This window comes from Bufo gargarizans, chromosome 1, assembly GCF_014858855.1.
Source record: "Bufo gargarizans isolate SCDJY-AF-19 chromosome 1, ASM1485885v1, whole genome shotgun sequence".
Classification (NCBI taxonomy): Eukaryota; Metazoa; Chordata; class Amphibia; order Anura; family Bufonidae; genus Bufo; species Bufo gargarizans.
In genome coordinates, this window is record NC_058080.1 from 533,952,186 (window position 1) to 533,972,345 (window position 20,160).

Sequence of the window (20,160 nt, forward strand, 5' to 3'; positions counted from 1 at the left end):
CAGCTCAGTTGTCAGTTTTTTTTTATCTAGACTGGAACAACAAAGGGTAGGTGAGATTATAAATTCCAGATAAGGCAGAAAAGCAACTATATACTTGATATACCTGTACAATGTATTTTCTTTTGGTGAAGCCACTTTATTCCATACAGCACATACTCTGCAGCAAAGTCTACATAGACATTTTTAAACAAAAATGAGTAGGTAAAGTATGACATTAAAAAACATATTTCTCGTCTCCAAAATGATACCCAATGAATTAAACTGAAATTCGGATTAAAGAGTCACTAACTTTTCAAAAAATGTTGGTATGTCATAGAGATAGAAAGGTGTGGGCAGCACAGCTGTCTGTAAGGTGCAGTCGGAGTGCCAGTGGCTGTGGGGGCGATCCACCTCCAACAAAGATAAATAAAATAATTCCACAGCACTTCCAAGGCCTAAAAAAGTAGAGAAGGCTCTAATTGTGATTACAAACATGTGTGAAGGTCTTCATATTGACCAAAAGTGTACAGGTGTACCTTAAAAACACACTGATGAGGCAGGTCCTGGAGTGGGCGATGGAGGTGGTCCACTGATCATTGTATTGCGCATGTCATAGGACCTTTCAGAGCTTCCAGGTCATGTTATCGCGCATTGATTATTGTATTGTGCATGTCACAGGACCTTTCAGAGCTTCCAAGTCATGTGATCGCGCACACGATCACATGATCGCAAGTACGACCACGTGACCGGAACCCTCGCGAGGCATCAAGCGTTCCAACGGACCGTGGAGCGCACGCTTCACTACAGGCGTCCTAGCAACTAATCGCAAGGGATCATCAAGAAACAGGAGCATTATAAGGCTAGATCCAGCAACACACAATAAATTGCAGAGACATCGGTCGGGTACTGTAAGACTGGATCAGCAGTGGACATGAGAGGTGCAAATTAGTGACATATTGCACGGCAGTACCGTAGTGTTAATGAGGGGGTACAGCGTATCCATGGCGGTAGTACCGCAAGTCTCCAATGTAAATACACAAGTCACTCAATATTGTTATTGTTATTCAAGGACCCCCTAGTCTTACGAGGAGTCCAACAAATATGGCACATGTTAATCACACATAACCACAAGTTAGAATATCCAATCTGTCAGCAAGCCGCCATTCCTGGACGTCTAACATGACAGTAAAGGAACCATCCTCTAGATTAAGGGGGGAGATTTGTTCAAAAGCAAGACCTAAAGCCCCTAATATCACCAACCTCTCAAATTCATGCTAATTCCTGATGTCTCACAGTCCAGACACTCGACCGCAAAATGCAAATCATATGTATTGGACACTGAATAAATGCCATAGTGATGCTATGTATAGCAAACCTCATGCGAGTGGTATAAAAGGTGAGGACAAAAAATGTAGTTCACGTAGCGTAAGAGTAGCTCCCAGAGCCAGAGTATATATGTAAAAAATTATCATAATAAATGAAAAGTACCAAAATAGCATTGCAGAATCACATAGTATAAATTTATTAGTGCAACCATTCAGGCACCATCCTAATCCAGTTGACCAGTATCCCACCGCACACTCCTAACAGAAGGGCCAAATCCTCATCGTGATTCTAGAAGCAAGTGAGAAGAACAGAATATAAGAAAACTAATAAAATCACCCTGTTGTTTAAGCAAGGGGCACTAACAAACAAACTCCCAATAGGGAGCAAGCAAGCGAAACCAGAAAATGCCCACTCAGGACAGTTGCCAGGGTTTATAGTCTACATTTAACCCTTGGGGTCTTAATGTATTTAGTCTGGCAATCTAACGGATCTCACATTTTTTTTAGTATTGTATGTCTATTGCCACCACTGCGAGGAGTGGGGACATGATCTATTAGTATGCACCTCAGATCTCGTTCTTTGTGACCCATGTCAGTAAAATGTTTTGGAACTGGAAGGTCCATGCGTTTTTTGCGGATAGTATATCTATGTTGGTTTATTCTGGTTTTAAAATCCAGTGAAGTCTCGCCAACATATAGCAACTGGCATGGGCACCAAAGTATGTACACAACAAATGTAGAGTCACATGTCAAGTAGTGTTTAATGTGATATTTCTTCTGTGTCAACAGATGTAGGAAGAAACTGCCTTTCTGCATATAGCGACAATTTACGCAGTTTAAACAGGGAAAACGCCCCAGTTTAGGACAGCGTAAAAAAGTTTGACCAGATTCCTTTTGTGGACCGATATCTGTATGAATTAGTTTATCCCTAAGATTTCTCGCTCTTTTGTACGACATGAGGGGAGGAAGAAGAAATTCTTCAATCTCCCCATGTCCACTTTTCAAAATGGGCCAGTGTCTTGAAATAATCTGTCTAATGTGCACACTGTCCTCAGTGTAGACAGTGACCAGGGGGATTCTATTTGTGTGTTTCTTAATCCCACTTTTCTTTTTGAGAAGGTCAGTACGTGGTTTGTCCTGTATAGTTATCAGGTGTTCATCCAATAGAGATAAAGGAAAATCTCTATCTATGAAGGCCTGTGTCATCCGATTCAATGTGCCTGTTAATTCATCCTCATTACTTACTATGCGTTTTGCCCGGAGAAATTGGCTCAAGGGCAGAGATTTAATCATTGCCCTTGGGTGTGCACTGTTGTAGCTTAGTAATGTATTGCGATCAGTTGGCTTGCAATACAACCCAGTCGACAACACATGATCTGTCACGGTGATGAGGGTATCCAAAAAATGTATCTGTTCCTTGGAATGTTCCAAGGTGAATTTAATGTCTACATCAATGGTATTAAGAAAATGGAAGAACTTCAGAAGTGAGTCTTCAGACCCAGTCCAGATCAAAAAAATATCATCTATGTATCGCCACCACTTCAGAACATGTCGGAAGTGGGGCGATACATAGATGTAGGTCTCCTCGAGGAAGGAGACCGCCATGTTAGCGTAAGTAGGGGCCACATTGGACTTCATGGTGGTCCCCTTCCTCTGGAGATAAAAATGATCCCCAAACAGAAAATAGTTGCATGTCAGAACCAATTGTACAAGTTGTAGAATAAAGTAGGTAGAATTAGTCAGGGCTTTGGTTACTACCTCTATCCCAAAGCTATGTCTAATTGAAGTGTATAGACTAGTTATGTCAAGAGATGCTAAAATTGCATCAGGTGGTAATGTGATGTCTGTCAGTTTGTTAATGAAATCATAGAGACATATCAAAAGTTTAGATCAGTGGGGGTCTGAGAGTTGAGACCTCCACCAATCTCTAGAACGAGGGGAGAAAAGTGTGTGCATCGCTGAGGACGGAATCAAGATAAGCCTATAGACTTCTATGGAGCCTGTTTCTTGCAGTAAAGAGAGAGGACATGTGACTGGACTGCATGAGTGAGGCTGCTCCCTTTACTTCTATGCAGATATTCGCCTGTCTCCAGAACTCCCATAGAAATGAATGAAGTGGCGGCTCCATTCATTTCAGGGGGTTCCATAAAGTGAGGGGGCCCCCATTCTTGTGATCAGTTGGGGTCCCAGCAGTAGGATCCCACAGATTCTTATAGTTATTCCCTAGCCAGAGAATATAACTGGAATACCCCTTTAATGCCCCCATATACATAAGTGTATTGTCTAATGTGTATGGGAGGAGAAGGATTGTGTGAATATTTTTACCCAGTTCTTTTTGTTTTTTCACCAGAAGTATCAGCCATCAGCTTTCTCTTTCCCCATTGAATACAAATATATGCTTAGCCGTCTCGAATTGAATACTGGAGAGAGAGAGGAATAGCTGTCGGCTGAACAATTAACATATACATATGCAGTCTATTCTTAATCTTAAGGCAGCATGCTGTAGAGCAGAAGGAGCTGAGAAGATTGATATATAGTTTTATTGGAAATAATTCAGCAACATTTGTAGGTTGTCCCATTTCAGCAAATGGCATTTATCATATAGACAAAGTTAAAGAGGTTGTGCAGCCTGTTTATATTGATGAGAGGTTATTAATATCTGATCAGCGGGGATCCGACACAGAGCAACCCCGCTGATCAACTGTTTAAAGAGGAGGTAGCGTTCCATGCGAGCGCTGATTCCTCTTCATTACACTATGCTTCGTCTCCCCTGTAGCGGTGGAGTAGTGTAATTATACTGCATTTCCAAGATGATGGGCAGTGTAATGAGCAGGAAGTAGTGCTTGCATGGGTGCCGCCTTCTCTTCAAACACCTGTTCGGCGGGGGTAGGTCATCAATACAAACAGGCTGCACAACCTCTTTAGTACAAGGCAACTAATATTGTATTGTGAATGTCCATATTGCCTCCTTTGATGGCTTGATTTATTTTCCCATCACATTACACACTACTTGTTTCCAGGGGTGACAGCCACCGCTGCAGAGCAGATGAGGTGGCAGGGACAGGAGCTACTGTGCATGTGTGCCTACACGTACCCCCTCTGTCCCGGCCACCAGAGAGGCTGGAGCATTTTCCTAAAGTGTGCAAGCACGTCCACCGTTGCAGGGTGGTCATAACCATGGAAACAAGCAGTGTATAATGTGATGGAAAAATAAATGAAGCCAGAAAAGGAGGCAATATGGACAATCACAATACATTAGTAAGTGCCTTGTATTAACTTTGTCAACATCATCAATACAATTTGATGAACTGAAACAACCCCTTTAAATATCTACTAGGTTTAGGAGTCATGGGGGTGGTCCCAAACAGTGACTGATGGCAAAGATTTAAATTAATAAGTTACAAGTTTTACTGAATCTTTTTCCATAAACTATCAGTCTGCTCAGCTCTTTCAGCTTTAAAACATATTTTATGGTGACTAATTCCCTTTAATGAGCCAAACTGAAGGTTTTAAATACAATGTCACCAGTGGATATTAAAGAGCGTTGTGGTATATGAGAAAGATTCAGCTTTTATTCTTTTCTTTTTTTATAATCCCCTCCGAGTTTCATCTTCAATAAATGTACAAAAAAAGCAGCAAAACAGCACATGAAAAAGCACCCTAAGGTGACATTGGGGAAATCAGACCGATGGCTTATTCACAGCATTAGTGCAATTGTGCAATTAAAGTAATAAATAGAGACACATAATCAAATAGATCTATTGCTTACTGTTTCCAAGTAACAGCAGAATACTACACTACACACTATTTACAAGTAAAAATAAATGAAAAATGCAAAAAGATAATGTAGGTATACTGTATAGCAAATGTTAATCAAAGGTTTTTCTGTAGCTGTTTCATCATTTACATTCTCTGGGCTACTCAGTTAATGAGATATGACAGAAAAGTTATTCAAACATGACCTTTAAGCAGACACCGGAACACTGCATGTACCGTCCTTTATTCTGAGTACCAAAGTCTATGTATTTAGCACATGTCCTCTCCATACCTGTCATTACTGTATGGGGATGTCGGAACAACACTACTCTTGAGAATTCGCCAATTATATTTAATCATTTTAGATAGATTGATAGATAGATAAATACTAATGATCTCAACAAATTAGAATATCATCAAAAAGTTTATGTATTTAAGCAATTCAATTCAAAAAGTGAAACTCCTATATTATATAGATTCATTACACACAGAGTGACCTATTCCAAGCATTTCATTCTTTAAATATTGATGATTATGGCTTACAGCTAATGAAAACCTAACCATTAGCATTTCAGAAAATTAGAATATTGTGAAAAAGTTCAATATTGTAGACTTATAGAGGGAGATTTATATTATATAAGACCAATAATATTATATGGCGCCCATGTGCTTTTTTCTCTAAAAAAACCTCTACTGCTGAAAGAAATTATGATGTAGGTAATAGAGAGTTGCTGGTCATTAAGTTGGCTTTTAAGGAATGGCGTCATTGGTTGGAAGGAGCGATTCATCCCATTATGGTAATTACTAATCACAAAAATCTGGCTTATCTGGAGTCGGCTAAACATCTGAACCCAAGACAGGCCAGATGGTTGTTGTTTTTTTACCAGATTTAATTTCGTTGTCACCTATTGCCCTGGGATTAAGAACATCAAGGCGGATGCTTTGTCGCATAAGCTTTCCCGGGGAAGGGGGGATTCTGAGGATTCTGGCCTGATATTAGCTGATGGGGTGGTTGTATCCTGCCCTTTATCCTGAACTTGAGGCAGAGGTGATGGAGGCCCAGGGAGATGCACCTGATTCTTGTCCTCCAGGGAAGTTGTTTGACACAAGGTGTTTGAAGAACATCACAGTACTGTTCTTACGGGACACCCTGGGAGCAGATCCATGGTTGATCTCAATTCCCAGAGATTCTGGTGGCCAAATGTATTGAGGGCTATGTGACAGCTTGTGAGACTTGTGCGCGTGCCAAGGTGACACATACTCGGCCTTAAGGATCTCTACTTCCCTTGTCTATCCCGTCCCGACCGTGGACTCATTTGTCCATGGACTATCACAGATTTGCCGAATTCCTCAGGGAAAACTGTGATTTTGGGGGTTGTTGATCGCTTCAGCAAGATGTCGCACTTTATAGCATTATCAGGTCTACCTAATGCTAAAACTCTCGCACAAGTGTTTGTTGATAACATTGTGAAACTACACGGTATCCCCTCTGATGTGGTGTCTGATAGGGGGACTCAGTTTGTTTCCAGATTATGGAAGGCGTTCTGTACTTTACTGGTGGTCCAATTGTCCTTCTCTTCGGCTTTTCATCCTCAGTCGAACAGACAGACTGAAAGCACTAACCAGAATCTGGAGACTTATTTAAGATGTTTTGTCTCGGAGAATCAGGAGGAGTGATCTTCATTTTTGTTGTTGGGCGAGTTTGCCATAAATAACTGTAGTCAGAAGTCCACTGATAAGTCACAGTTTTTTGGAGCATATGGGTTCCATCCGCAGTTTGGCACATTTTCTGGTACTGAGACTTCTGGTATACTGGAAGAGGAAAGATTTTCCTCTTCGTTGTCATCTATTTGGCGGAAAATTCAAATATTTTTTTTTAAATGGGCAAAAAGTATAAACGTATGGCTGACAAGAGACGTATGAGTGGTCCGGATCTGAGAGTGGGTAATTCTGTGTGGCTGTCCACAAGAAACATTAAGTTGAAGGTACCTTCTTGGAAGTTGGGGCCAAGGTTTATTGGGCCATATAAAATCTCTGCCATTATTAATCCAGTTGCTTTTCATCTTGAACTTCCATATGTGTTAAAAATTCCTAATGTTTTTCACAAATCATTGCTGAAAAGATATGTTGAACCTGCTGAACCATCCTTCTTACCTCCTGCTCCTGTTTTGGTGGACGGTAATCTTGAATTTCATATTGCCAGGATAGATCTCTCCAGTATCTCGTGCACTGGAGAGGTTATGGTCCAGAGGAAAGAATGTGGGTTCCTGCAACTGACGTTAATTCCAGTCACCTTGTGAAGGCCTTTCACAGGGCGTCTCCTGATAAAGTCGGCCCTGGATGTCCGGAGGTCACCCGTAGAGGGGTGGCACTGTCATGGCCCCTCCCATGACAGAGGTGGGAAGATCTGAGAGACTGGCAGCACGTGAGGGTATCTAACGGTCTCTCTGTTTTCATCTTGCAGTGTTGTTGTTTGGTAATGACCACACCTCTTGTCAGGTGCAGCTTGTAGTCATTACTGAGGCTCTATTTAGTTCTGACTCACACTGCTTACCATGCAGTTGATATTTCCTGCTGCAGTTGGTTGAGCTGGTGTGTTGTTCCTTTGGCTCTCCTGTTTCTCCATTCTTCTTTAAGTAAGTGCATTTGGTTTTGCATTTTGTTGTTTGATTGTGTGTGTAGTTGTCTAGGCCATAGGGAGATGCTGGTTCCTTTATCTGGGGAGGAACCAGTCGTCTCATTCCCTGTCACCACTCCTAGGGACTTCCAGGGTCTCCAGGGCTAAGGATACGATGTATGAGTATTTCCACCTTCAGGGTCTACTCATACGGGCAGGAGTCAAGGAGATATCTAGGGATTCCTAGGAGGTCACCATCCCTCTCCCTTAGCTTTAAGGCCCAGACTCCAGTCTATTCCTTCTGTGTATTAGCTGGTGTTATCCCCTCCCCATTACCTGTGACAGTGACACCATGGAGAGATTAATCATCTCCCTTGCATCTGAAACGTGTTGTTAAAAAGTCGCAAACCACAGTGGTGAAAAATAAGTATTTGATAAACTGGCAATTACTCAAGTTTTCCCACCTACAAAGAATGGAGAGGTCTGTAATTTTTATCATAGGTACACTTCAACTGTGAGAGGCAGAATAAATAAATAAAAATCCAGAAAATCACATTGTATGATTTTTAAATAATTATTTGCATTTTATTGCATTAAATAAGTATTTGATACAATGGAAAAACAGAACTACATATTTGGCACAGAAACTGGGCTACATTGAGTTTCAGCTCCCTCCAAATATTTTCAATTGGGTTCAGGTCTGGAGACTGGCTAGGCCACTCCAGGACCTTAAAATGCTTATTACGGAGCCACTCCTTAGTTGCCCTGGCTGTGTGTTTCGGGTCATTGTCATGCTGGAAGACTCAGCCACATACCACCTTCAATGATCTTACTGAGGGAAGGAGGTTGTTGGCCAAAATCTCGCGATACATGGCCCTATCCATTCCCCCTTCAATACGGTGTAATCGTCCTGTCCCCTTTGCAGAAAAAGTATGATGTTTCCACCTCCATGCTTCATTGATTGGGATGGTGTTCTTGTGGTTGTACTCATTATACTTCTTCCTCCATACAAGGCGAGTGGAGTTGATACCAAAAAGCTCTCAAGTGCAATATTAATGGTCAGCATCTGATAGTAAAAAATTGGTATAACCAAACAATTTCAGCTCAATAACAAATGGTATCAAAATGTATATCTAAATACATCAAAATCACATTACCATAACAGTGATGTCATATAATGTACACCACATAAAATGCATAAAGCATGAAGGCAACACAATATCTTCAACGCATTACAGATACTGACCCCTAACTGAGACACCGCACATGAACACCACCAGTCCACTCCCCAACGCGCGTTTCGCGTTACCTTTTTAAGGGGGTGAAGGGGTGAAAAAGCTAATCATCCTTACTCCATGAGGTGAGATCTTGCATGGAGCCCCAGACCGAGGAAGATTAACAGTCATCTTGTGTTTCTTCTATTTTCTAATAATTCCGCCAACAATTGTTGCCTTATCACCAAGCTGCTTGCCTATTGGCCTTTAACCCATCCTAGCCTTGTGCAGGTCTACAATTGTGTCCCTAGTGTCCCTAGACAGCTCTTTGGTCTTGGCCATGGTGGAGAGGTTGGAGTGTGATTGAGTGTGTGGACAGGAGTCTTTGATACAGGTAACGAGTTCAAACAGGAGCCATTAATAGGTCTGTGAGAGCCAAAACTCTTGCTGGTTGGTAGGTGATCAAATACTTATTTCATGCAATAAAATGCAAATTAATTATTAAAAAATCATACAATGTAATTTTCTGGATTATTTTTTAGATTCTGTCTCTCACAGTTGAAGTGTACCTACGATAAAAATTACAGACCTCTCCATTTTTTTGTAGGTGGGAAAACTTGCAAAATCAGCATTTATTTATTTTTCCCACTGTATTTTTCCCACTGTATTGCTTCCACCAGTATTCCTGAAAATTTCCCATGATATTTAATTATATTAAAAATCTTATGTACTGTGGGATAGATCTCACACAAATAAAATAAGCATACAATAATATCTTAGTCTCTATTCCAAATATTCAACTGCCTACATCTCTGAGAATCTGCACAAGTGATTCCATTGCTAGGGCAAACAGGAGGGGTGACAAAGGGCATGTGCCCTATGCCATGCCATGCCATGTGCCCCAATGTAACATAAAGAATGAAGATGCCCTTTTAATTCATCCTAGCTCATGCCTCCTTGTATAACAACTTAAACCATTGTTACAATTGCGGTTCACCTGTATAATTGTAATGTCCACGCCAGTGTCGGCTACTTGTGGGAGCAAATTTGGGTCATCTTCTGGTATGGCTATTCTCTAGTGCCTTTGCAGTGTGTATCCTGGTCCCGGTTACTTGTGGTGTGAATTGTGCCTATGTGCTTGTACTCCACCTCAGGTTTGCTTTGTGAGGGTTAATCCTTCTCTTGCTGTTTGTATCTGCATCTGTTCAACTAATGAGTTTGTTAAGTTTGCTATATAGTCCTGAGTTGTGTGTCAGTTTGGTGGATGTCTCTTGAGTGCTGTAACCTGCACTGGTTGGGTAACTTCATATATTTCTGTCTTGCTTTTGATCCATCTGTAGTCCTTCCTCCGAGATGTCTTGACCATTGTAATCCACTATATGCATTGTCTGAACAGTGTCCACGTTCCTGTGATCCGTTCCTGAAGTCCGGGTATTCATGTGCAAGAAATCTGTATGTCTAGGTTCCTGAAGTCTGTCACTCTTTCAGTGTTCTGTGTTTTATCTCGTTCCTGTAATCCCTGTTTGCCTTGGATTCTCCTGTATTCAGCCTCGTTCGGTATTTGTTCCATGCCTGTGTTCCTCGTGCTTTGCACTAGTGTTCCCGACCCTGTAGGTCAACTGCTCATTTCACTGAGACCATGCCAAAAGGTAGCGCTCTGGTCGCTAACCCGCAGCAAAGTCCACATTCCCTTTACATGGGTAAAGGGAACCTGTCACATTGAACATGTATTAATTTGCTCAGTTTCTTCTTCTCTATAACATGTTGCCTGCAGATTAATTTGCATTTTCATGGTGACGAGTTCCCTTTAAAGGGTGAATACCAGGGAGAATAACAACCACACATCAAACCAATTACTTGGCACAGTGGTTCCGCAAACATTGTCCGTACGCATGTCCACAACACCCATGAAAGGAAATCCTCCTCCATTTGAAACCTATCAAAAACTGCCCAAAGATAGTCCCACTTGACGCAGTCAATAGCCTTGACCGTGTCAAGTGAGAAAACCCCAGAGTCTTCCAGCCCCTCGTGTGGACTCTGCAATCCTAAAAATAATATCCTAATGTTATGTCCTGTAGTCCTACTGGGATAAATCCTGCCTAGTTCAGATCAATCACTGGATCATTTTAGCCATCTAATGGCAGGGATCCTCGTTAAAAATGTATAATCTAGATTTAACAAGGATATTGGACAGGATTGTTCCTTCAGAGGGTATTTACCTTCTTTTAATATTAAAACTATGAGAGCTTCCATTATAGATTTTGGCAAGGCACCTTTCTTCTGGGATAAATAGTTTGAACTGGAGCAATTATATCGGCAAATAAACCTACCCCCCAACAATCCATCCTTACTGCTATCTATCTTGGCAATATGCATCTATTTTATTCAGATATTACAGGTCGATTAATATTACCCAGGCATTGTCTCTATTTATTTTTTTGGGGCTTATATAAGGACAAATAAAGATCACTAAACTGATTCATAGTCTTACTGGGGTCTGTCACAATCACACCCTTTTTAACAGAGATAGCTCCATCTGACCTTTTCCCTTGTTGGGCAGGAGTGAGTGCAGGCTATCCCACTTACCAAGTAAGAATGCTTTGAAATTGTCCCATGCAATCCCTACTCTCCTAATGTCCCAATTACAAAAAAGAGATTAATATCTTTACTAATTGCCTCAAGATGTGAAATTCTACAATTCAACTAATAAGGATTAAAAGTAAAAAAAGAAATACCCCCAAATAGAACTAATATGAGACATAGTCTCACCTCCTCTGGAACTACAAGAATAGACCACATTTTCTGGATTGCAAACACACAACACATCTGTCCAATCCAAACATTTTGTAAAAGGAGGTGGGGCTATCTCTCTGTGAATTAACACTATTATACTATAACACCACTCCTCTCAAATAAGCCAAGAAGGGTAAGTTATAAATATATCCAACCCATTTTTATTTCAAGTGAATTGGGCAATCCCTACTCAAATGAGATTCCTGAAAACATACCACATCTGTATCGTAGGATTAGGGATATCATTGGATTCACATTAATTAAAGACTGCCATAATTTTTAACCGTTTTTTGATTCCACATACTCTCCGAGAAATCACCTTAACCATCTCTCAGGGAAACAAAAAAAAAAAAAAAACAGTTCCCTCTCCGGGTGGCCTCCTCCCACTCTACCCCAACCATACCCCCAAAGGACACTTCCTACAGTAACTAGCACTCACTATGAGACTTTTAACCCTCCACTCAGCTCCTGTCCTCTGACTACTATTACAAAGGGAGAAAACAAAACATCTTTGAATCAGCATCCCAAGAACTGAATTATATTATCATTTAGTATCTAACCAAAATCGAATAAATTATTCTAAGTCTGGTGGGAAATAGCATACAGAATTGGATACCCAACTCCTTCAGACTTAAAAAAAGGATGCTCATTTCCTCTGCGTCTCAGAAGCATAATCTGGAAAAATATTAATTCTAGATGCGGAATAAAGCATATCTTCAGCTTTTCCAGCCATTTTCAGTAAAGCGTCCCGGTGAGTGAATGACAAAAATGTAACCAGAATATGATGAGGTCTATCTTCCACCACTCTACCCTATGGGCATGCTCTATGTAGAAGAGATCAGAGAAGTTCTCCCTTCTAAAAGATCCAGTCATCTAATTTTGCATAAATTCCACTGTAGAGATGTTTTCACACTCTTTAGAGAATCTGACCAGTTTCACATTGTATCGACGAGATCTGTTTTCAAGATCCAAAACTTTCTGTTTTAAAATCTCCTCAGCTGCCCTCACATCATATAACTTTTTATTCATCTTATTGGTTTTATCCTCTACCAGAGCAAAACAGTCATCCACTTCTTCCAACCTCTCGCACTGATTTTTTTAATTTCAAGCTTCAAGATATGTATCTCTATTTTTATAGAACTAGTCTGGTCATACACTGATTTTGTATGAATATTACAGTTCCATAATTCAGATAAGATCTCACACAGAGATGATTCAGGTGTCACATTATTATTTTGAGGATTAACATCAACCTTATCAGTTTGGCCATCCACTATAGAGGTTTAAATAGAATCTGAGCAAACAATCCGTTCCGTCCTTACAGTCTGCCCCCTGAGGGCATTCTTTAGCGACCCCTTTTTTAGGTGTCTTTACCCATTCCTCCTTTCCCCAGAGGGTTTACTATTTTTCTGAGGAGCACATAATTTTGTAGAGGCAACATATTTTCCATCTTGTCTGCATCAGATAGTCTATATCTGGACTTAGATGAATTAGAGGAAAACATTATACCTTTTCATTATACTTTGTGAGCGCGTCATCAGACACAATATTTTAACATAGCTTCAGTACCCTTGCGGATCACAAATCAATTATCACCCCAGAGTAGCAGTCAAGCGTTCACTCAATTAAAGTCAATTCAGACCTAAGATTATTAATGGTGATGTAAGTTTATTGATTAGCAGTATAATAAAAAGAGAGCCCCAAAAATTCCACTCAGCAGAGTTTTCATATGAAAATATAACAGAACTCTCGAAGTCCCACCACTTCAACCAGGGGCGTAGCTATAGGCTCATGGGCCTTGGTGCAAGAGTTCAGCTTGGGCCCCCCTTCCCTCAGTGCTTTGTGGCCAGGGGCAAGGGAGCAAGTGGTCTTCATGCTGCCTGAGGCAAAAATTGAAACAGCAACCCCCAATGCTAAATTCTTGACCTAACCCATTCCCTGCAGGCAAAGGTGTAACTTGACCAGCATGCACTTTCCACAATACCGGTGTCTTCTTATGCGGCACAAGGGTCTTTAGGCTTCGGTAGTTACACCCATGACCTCAACCATAGTAGGATCAGGCTGAAAAAAGATAAAGATCATAGGATAAACTCTTTAAATCTGTCATAGAGATCTCACCATTTCGGTTCACTAGTTGCACACTGTTACCCTCCACTTGCGATGCTGAACACCTCTTTCACACTCCACAGCACTCACAGTCACCTAGACAGCTGCAGGTGGAGTTCCAGTGGACCCTTCACAGAGAAGAAGTGGTCAAACAGGCAGCACATGTAGCAGACAGGAGCGACCCGAAACATAGAGTGAGAGCTTAACCACCACTCCCCAAACAACAACACGCCACAGTCAAAATTCCAAAACTCCTTCCCCAATCCTCCATGCAACAGGGACAGCAAGGACATTAGGAGCAGTCCACACAACACACAAAGTGGTCCAACACCCCCAGCCATCATGGTGAGGTAATCAGGCTGAGGTAACTAGGAAGGGAGGTAAACAAGAAGAGTTCAGGTGAACCTGGAGACCATGGGAGGGGTGGGGAGGTGGAGCTTTGCAGATCACTTTCGCTCATATGGTCACTGCAGCAAAAAAGAAAGGTTGATAGCCGCTGAACTTTCTGTTGCATTCAGTAACTCAAGGGCTGGCACATCTGCTTCCACTCTGCTGCTTTTGTAATCCACAGAGGAAGAAAGCTTCCCTGTTAAACTCTTGTCTTTGCTGCACAACCACAGCTCAGACTACACTGAATTGCTTCCTTCTAGAGAGGAAGGAGTGGTGCCAGCCCTTCCGAGCAACAACAGCTAGGAACCTACCGTTCTCTCCATATACAGTCTGTAGGACACACAGCACACATAATATAGTGACATCAACATCTGCAGTGTGGACACTGCAGCTGTTCTGGGTGATCTTCTGGTCCCTGGCTTGTTTAATCGGATGGAGGCCACATACACAACTTTCGTTCATGATTGGTCTCAGCGGTGATTGGTCCTCAAGTGACAAGTGTCCCAGCAGTGACATGCTGCTTGGGGAAACATCACCTCTCAGGCCAGTCATTGAATGAACTGGTGCACATGACACAATCCATAGTCCAGCTGGAAGTAAACAAGCCTGAAACTGGAAAAGCATCCAGCACAGCCAGAACACAGGACTGGAATCATGAGTGAGTATAATTCTTTCATTAGGTCAAACACACTAGTGGGGCGAACAAAAAACGGACTAAATCCTGGAAACCCCTTAAAGTATAAAGTAGACTAGAATAACGTATAAGCATCATGGATTTTCCCAAGGATTTGAAGAGACACATGACTTTATGCAATATAGTTGAAAATAGTGAAAATAGATGTATCATTTAAATAGCTCTTCATTGTTTTCCAGCATGCAGTTTGAAGGTGAGACAAGAGCATGAAGATCATATTTTGAATAGTCGTCAATCCGACTGCAATTACAAAAAGGAAGAGGCACGTTTTTGCACTGAAAGGTCTTCAACAACCAAGACAACCATGCAGGATGCAAATTATCTATCAATGTGTGTGTTTGCATATATATTGTATATGTGGATCCAGCCACAACAAAACACTATTTTTTTTACATCACCCATTCATATGACAATGTCTTTAGCTCAATAAATACTTGTCTTTTTCACTGTTAAGCATTTTGGCATATCCAAAAGGATTGAGAACACAAAAAGAGAATTTAGAATTCCGTTACATAAACTTATCTTCTTATTTCCTTCAGGATCCGGCCAAAAATGCTAAATGTTTCCTGGTCAATAAAATATTTATATGTGCTGATCTTACCAGCATTAAACTAAAATGTCCTGTATTCACATCCTAAGATGTTTGCTGAATTCTTAAAACCCGAAGGAAGCTTTCAAGGGCAGCCAAATATCTGTCATAGTTTTGTATCCCTTACATGACAATACTGCAAACTGCTTTCTGCACCTAAGAGACCGAGAGACTTAAGATTTCTGAAAACAGCAACAAAATCTTACCACTGCTTTACAGAATTTTCCCGTACATTCTCAGTTTCTATGTCAGGTATATATGAATTTAGATATACAGTATTATTACAAATATATAAGAAAATACATTTTAAGTCTTATAAATTGGAGATGCCACAAGTGCAACGTTCTATGTATCCATTTATTTTGATATCTTTGCTATATTTATATTGTAACTGTTGGTATGTAGATTTTCTTAACTTTGTACTTCAGAGATTAAATGTTTATTCTATAATTTGCCTGTGATCTATACATCATGTTATGAAAAATGTGTGCTTAGCTCTTTCCTCAAAATGGTTTATGTAGACCATAAAGACAAAGAAGAGTGGATTGTGTAGACATGCTTTCTTTGGTATCAGAACTGGATGATCCTGAGGTTCATATCTGCCTAAGATGCTTCATTAGTTCTCTGGCACTGCCACATTGCATCCCATCCAGCAGAGAGTACAACTAAGCTATCTTTGCTCATTTATTGTGCTCACAAACAACATTGCTTGATAAATTTACAATATAGAATGAGGATCTGTTCAGGCCAACATCAAGGTTTCCTTTAAGACTACTGTTTCTAAAGGATACATTTTTAACAGATATCCAAATGGATCTTAAAGGGAATCCCCCCCAAACTAGAGTAAGTTGGGGTATATTATAGGCGAAGCCAAGTCCGGTTATGTAATTTTTATCCTCATGCTCACTTACATTCCCACAAACCAGCAGTAAAATGCATTGAGAGGACTCCTGAGCTCATGCACATAATACAGAGGACTCAAAGGGGATTGTGGACTCAATCCATTTTACTGCTGGTTTGAGAGACGAGTTAGTAAATTTTTCCCAAATGCAGTAAATTTGCCCTTAAAGCTGTTTACACACAGGGAAGTACTATTTATCCTTAGGTAGAGCACACAGTAGGCACTCTCCATAAAGAGAAATAAAACCCCCCAGTTCTTCGATCAACCAGCCAAACCAGCATTCTGCTCTGCACTGATGAAGGGCAAACAGCCGGAAACAGCAAATGGGCGTCTGTTTTGTCCTACATCCTAAGTTATGTTTTACCTGTTCAAGGCTGAACTATTTACTCCCTTTTCTGACCAGGTGAATTTTCCCTTTTTTTAGTACATACATCTTTAAGCCATAGGTTTTTTTTTCTTTCTGGTAATATAAACAATTTTTGCACCTTTATTCGGTGATACATATACATATTTTACATCTTTTTATGTCTTTTTTTAGTATTTTCTATTAGTTTTTATTTTTTTGTTAAATGTTAATAGCACAATGTGCATCTAACATCTTTCTTTTTTGCCCCCTTTCTATGATTTTGATATATGGGACCTGCTGTGTCGTTGGTCGCCGCGCAGTGCTGCACCAAATTTAGAGAAGGTCCCACTCATAGAGGCAACCATGGCGTGGTGAGTGGGCTTATGCCTTCTGATCAAAATGTACACTAATGCCTCAGTCAGCATGTAGCATAGGAGGCGGTACACATGCGCCAAGTAGCGCTGTTTTCAGCTACAGTAAGTAGCAGGGATGAGATCAAAGCATAGCATGTGGATGTGCAATGCAGTTCTATTTCTTTTTTTTTTGCATATGTCCCCTCTTTATTGTGGTATCAGCACTCCTCCCATTTGGCCCAGGTGATTTTAATTAGCAAAATTTTGCATAAGGGTTTAAATGAACCTACCATGCTCTCAGTTGGAGTTCCTGAAAGCTTTGGATAAGGTGAGCTTTGACAACTGTTCATATGGTGCGGTGCTGCGCAGTGGCCATTGTCGCTGTGGTGCTGTTCTGGTGGGTTGGGGTTCCCAGTGCTAGGATTGGCATTGTCAAGCAGCAAGGATGCTGTTTGGCTGCTGGATCCCGCCGCCTGCCGGGTCGGCGCCGCGGTGTCGATGGTCGCCGCGCAGTGCCGTGCCAAATTTAGAGTAGGTCCCACTCATAGAGGCAACCTTGGTGTGGTCAGTGGGCTTATGCCTTTTCATCAAAATGTACACTAATGCCTCAGTCAGCATGCAGTATGGGCAGGCTCGGACTGGCCCACAGGGGTACAGGGGAATCCCCCGGTGGGCCCCTGAGCTAGGTGGGCCCCTAGTCTCCCAGCCCCTGCACAAATGGCACATAACACAGTAGACCTACAGTACTACATACAGCCTATGTTTATATAAAAAACTTGGTAAATTATTTATTATATTTGGATGTATCCGTATGGTGGGCCCCCAAAATAAATTTTACTGGTGGGCCCTAGGTACCCCAGTCCAACACTGAGTATGGGAGGCGGTACACATGCGCCAAGTAGCGTTGTTTTCTGCTAAGTAGCAGGGATGAGATCAAAGCATAGCATGTGGATGTGCGATCCAGTTATTGTTCTTATTTTTTGCCTATATATGGGATGTTTTAGTTATAGTCACTGGGGGGGTAGAAGTTACAGACCAATGTGTGATGGCATTTTTTATTTTGTTTATTTTTATTATTTTTATTTTACACTTTTGCCCCCATAAGGTCATACAAGACCTTTGGGTGATATTTAATATTATATTTTTTTATTGCTGATTTCTCCTTAACTGGGGCTGATAGCAGCTCTAGGTACAGGGGTAATACAGCCCCCAGAGAGGTTATACATGGCTATGTAACGTCACTGCACAGCTAATCAGGGTTTGATAAGATCCAGCAGCTTACACAGAATCCTGGCCCCAGGCAATCACATGACTGCTGGGACCGAAGCAGCAGAATCATCGCTTCCTGATTTCTATACACAGCGCTCGTTGAGTGCCATGTATAGAGCAATAGGAAGGCAGGGACAGTGAAAAAACATTCCTGCCTTCTCTATGGGAGCACGGGTGTCACTGGCTGTCACGGGGCTGGCTCCCCGCTCTCGCAGCTGCATGATTAGTATGCAGCTGCAATCTCTGCAAGGATGTTCTAAAACACCTGTGCAGAGATGAAAGATAACCTCCCGAAGGTATGTAGTAAAAAAATAGAGGGTTAAAAAGGTTGGGCACTGACTTATAGGACAACTGCCTTCCAACAGGTGGCGCTAAAGGTAAACATATTCCCCCAAATGCTTCATGGTTGACAATGCTAGACCATTGTGCTCTTATCATTGGACAATTCTAGACTAGTTGCTAGAAATAGGAAAGCTTAGTGTTAGATTCCAAGTTCTGGATATTTTTTGGAGTCTTGTGGTAGTAGAGGGGATGCAAGGGGATTTTTCATCTCTCTGTTAGAGATTCACCAGCACCAGACTGACGTGGAATGGCAATCTAGGACCATCCTTGTCCCAACAAAACCAATACTGCATTTATTTTTGGCTACAGGGAAGGGCCTTTCCAGGATGGGATTTGTAAGCAGACTCAGCCAAGTGACAAAAACTGTCAGAGCAGGTGACATTGGAAGTCTTATGTAAATCCAAGTCCTAGAAGTTATTCAGGAAGCTGATTAAGTAAATTAAGTAAATAAGTACATTGTTTTAACCAATAGATAGCAACCTCTAAAGCAGTTATCGTCGAAATTAAATGTGTCCATAAGAGATCAGTTGTACAAGATGGAGGATGGGAGGTGAAGGAAAGTCATCATTGGAGATCCTGTGAGCGCTGGGGCCTTCTCTCTGCTTTTCCTAGGCCAGTGTCGACATGTCTATCGATCATGTGGCCTAGGAGCAGCTCGGCCCCATTCATGTTAATGGGGCTGAATGCTATACCAAGCACAGCTGCTATACAATGTACCCGGTAAAAATTCCAGCTGCTGTGTCTTTGTGAATAAGCTTCTTTTTTATTTTTCCATGAATGTAAAGAGTCCTACAACCAGGACGCGTTTCGGCATGCAAGCCTTTCTCAACAGGTACATCCAAACAGAAAAATCAAGTATACAATGTACGGCGCTGTGCTTGGTAAGGAGCGCCGCTTCCATCTCAATTCAGCTGATCGGTGGGAGTGACGGGTGTCAGACCCCCACCGTTCAGATACTGATGACCTATCCGGTCATCAGCATAAAGATCTCAGAAAACCTCTTTAAACAGAATAACTTTATGTGAATAGGAGAGAGTGAGAGAGCATCTTGTAACTTTTCCTACGTGTTATGAACATGGACAGATGGTCAGGGTAAAATGCTGGCCTCAGCTCGTACTTAGATTAGCACCCGCCACTTGATTCAAGACAGCTGCATTTTGCAAGACTGCAGTGTATCTGTATTCGGATATGTAACTCTAGAACGGGGACTTCTAAATATATATTTTTTAGTTTCTCACTTGTAACAGTGTTTTCATATAAAATACGCTGTTATAATGATAACATTTACAAGAAAAAAACAATCTATATAGACAAGCAGAACTGGAACAACGTAAACATTTCTGAGAATATTTAATACAATCTGGAAGTAGAACATATAGAGAGACAAGCTTCATCAATTAGATTCCTCCCTAGTATTCTGTTTAATGCATTCAAGACTGTTCTCTACAGCATCTCCTGTTTCAGCACAGTTCTTCTATCCTGTATA

The 20,160-nt window shown here is 41.2% G+C and overlaps 1 protein-coding gene across 1 annotated transcript in view; it reads left to right on the forward strand.

Moving 5' to 3' along the window:
• The window catches only part of TMEM233 (transmembrane protein 233), a 92,779-nt gene extending 76,830 nt beyond the window's left edge, over positions 1-15,949 (forward strand). The window contains exon 3 of the mRNA XM_044275407.1: positions 15,054-15,949. Coding sequence (XP_044131342.1) covers positions 15,054-15,065 — 12 coding nt within the window. The 3' untranslated portion in view covers positions 15,066-15,949. The remainder of the gene's footprint in view (positions 1-15,053) is intronic.
• Positions 15,950-20,160: the final 4,211 nt, after the last annotated feature.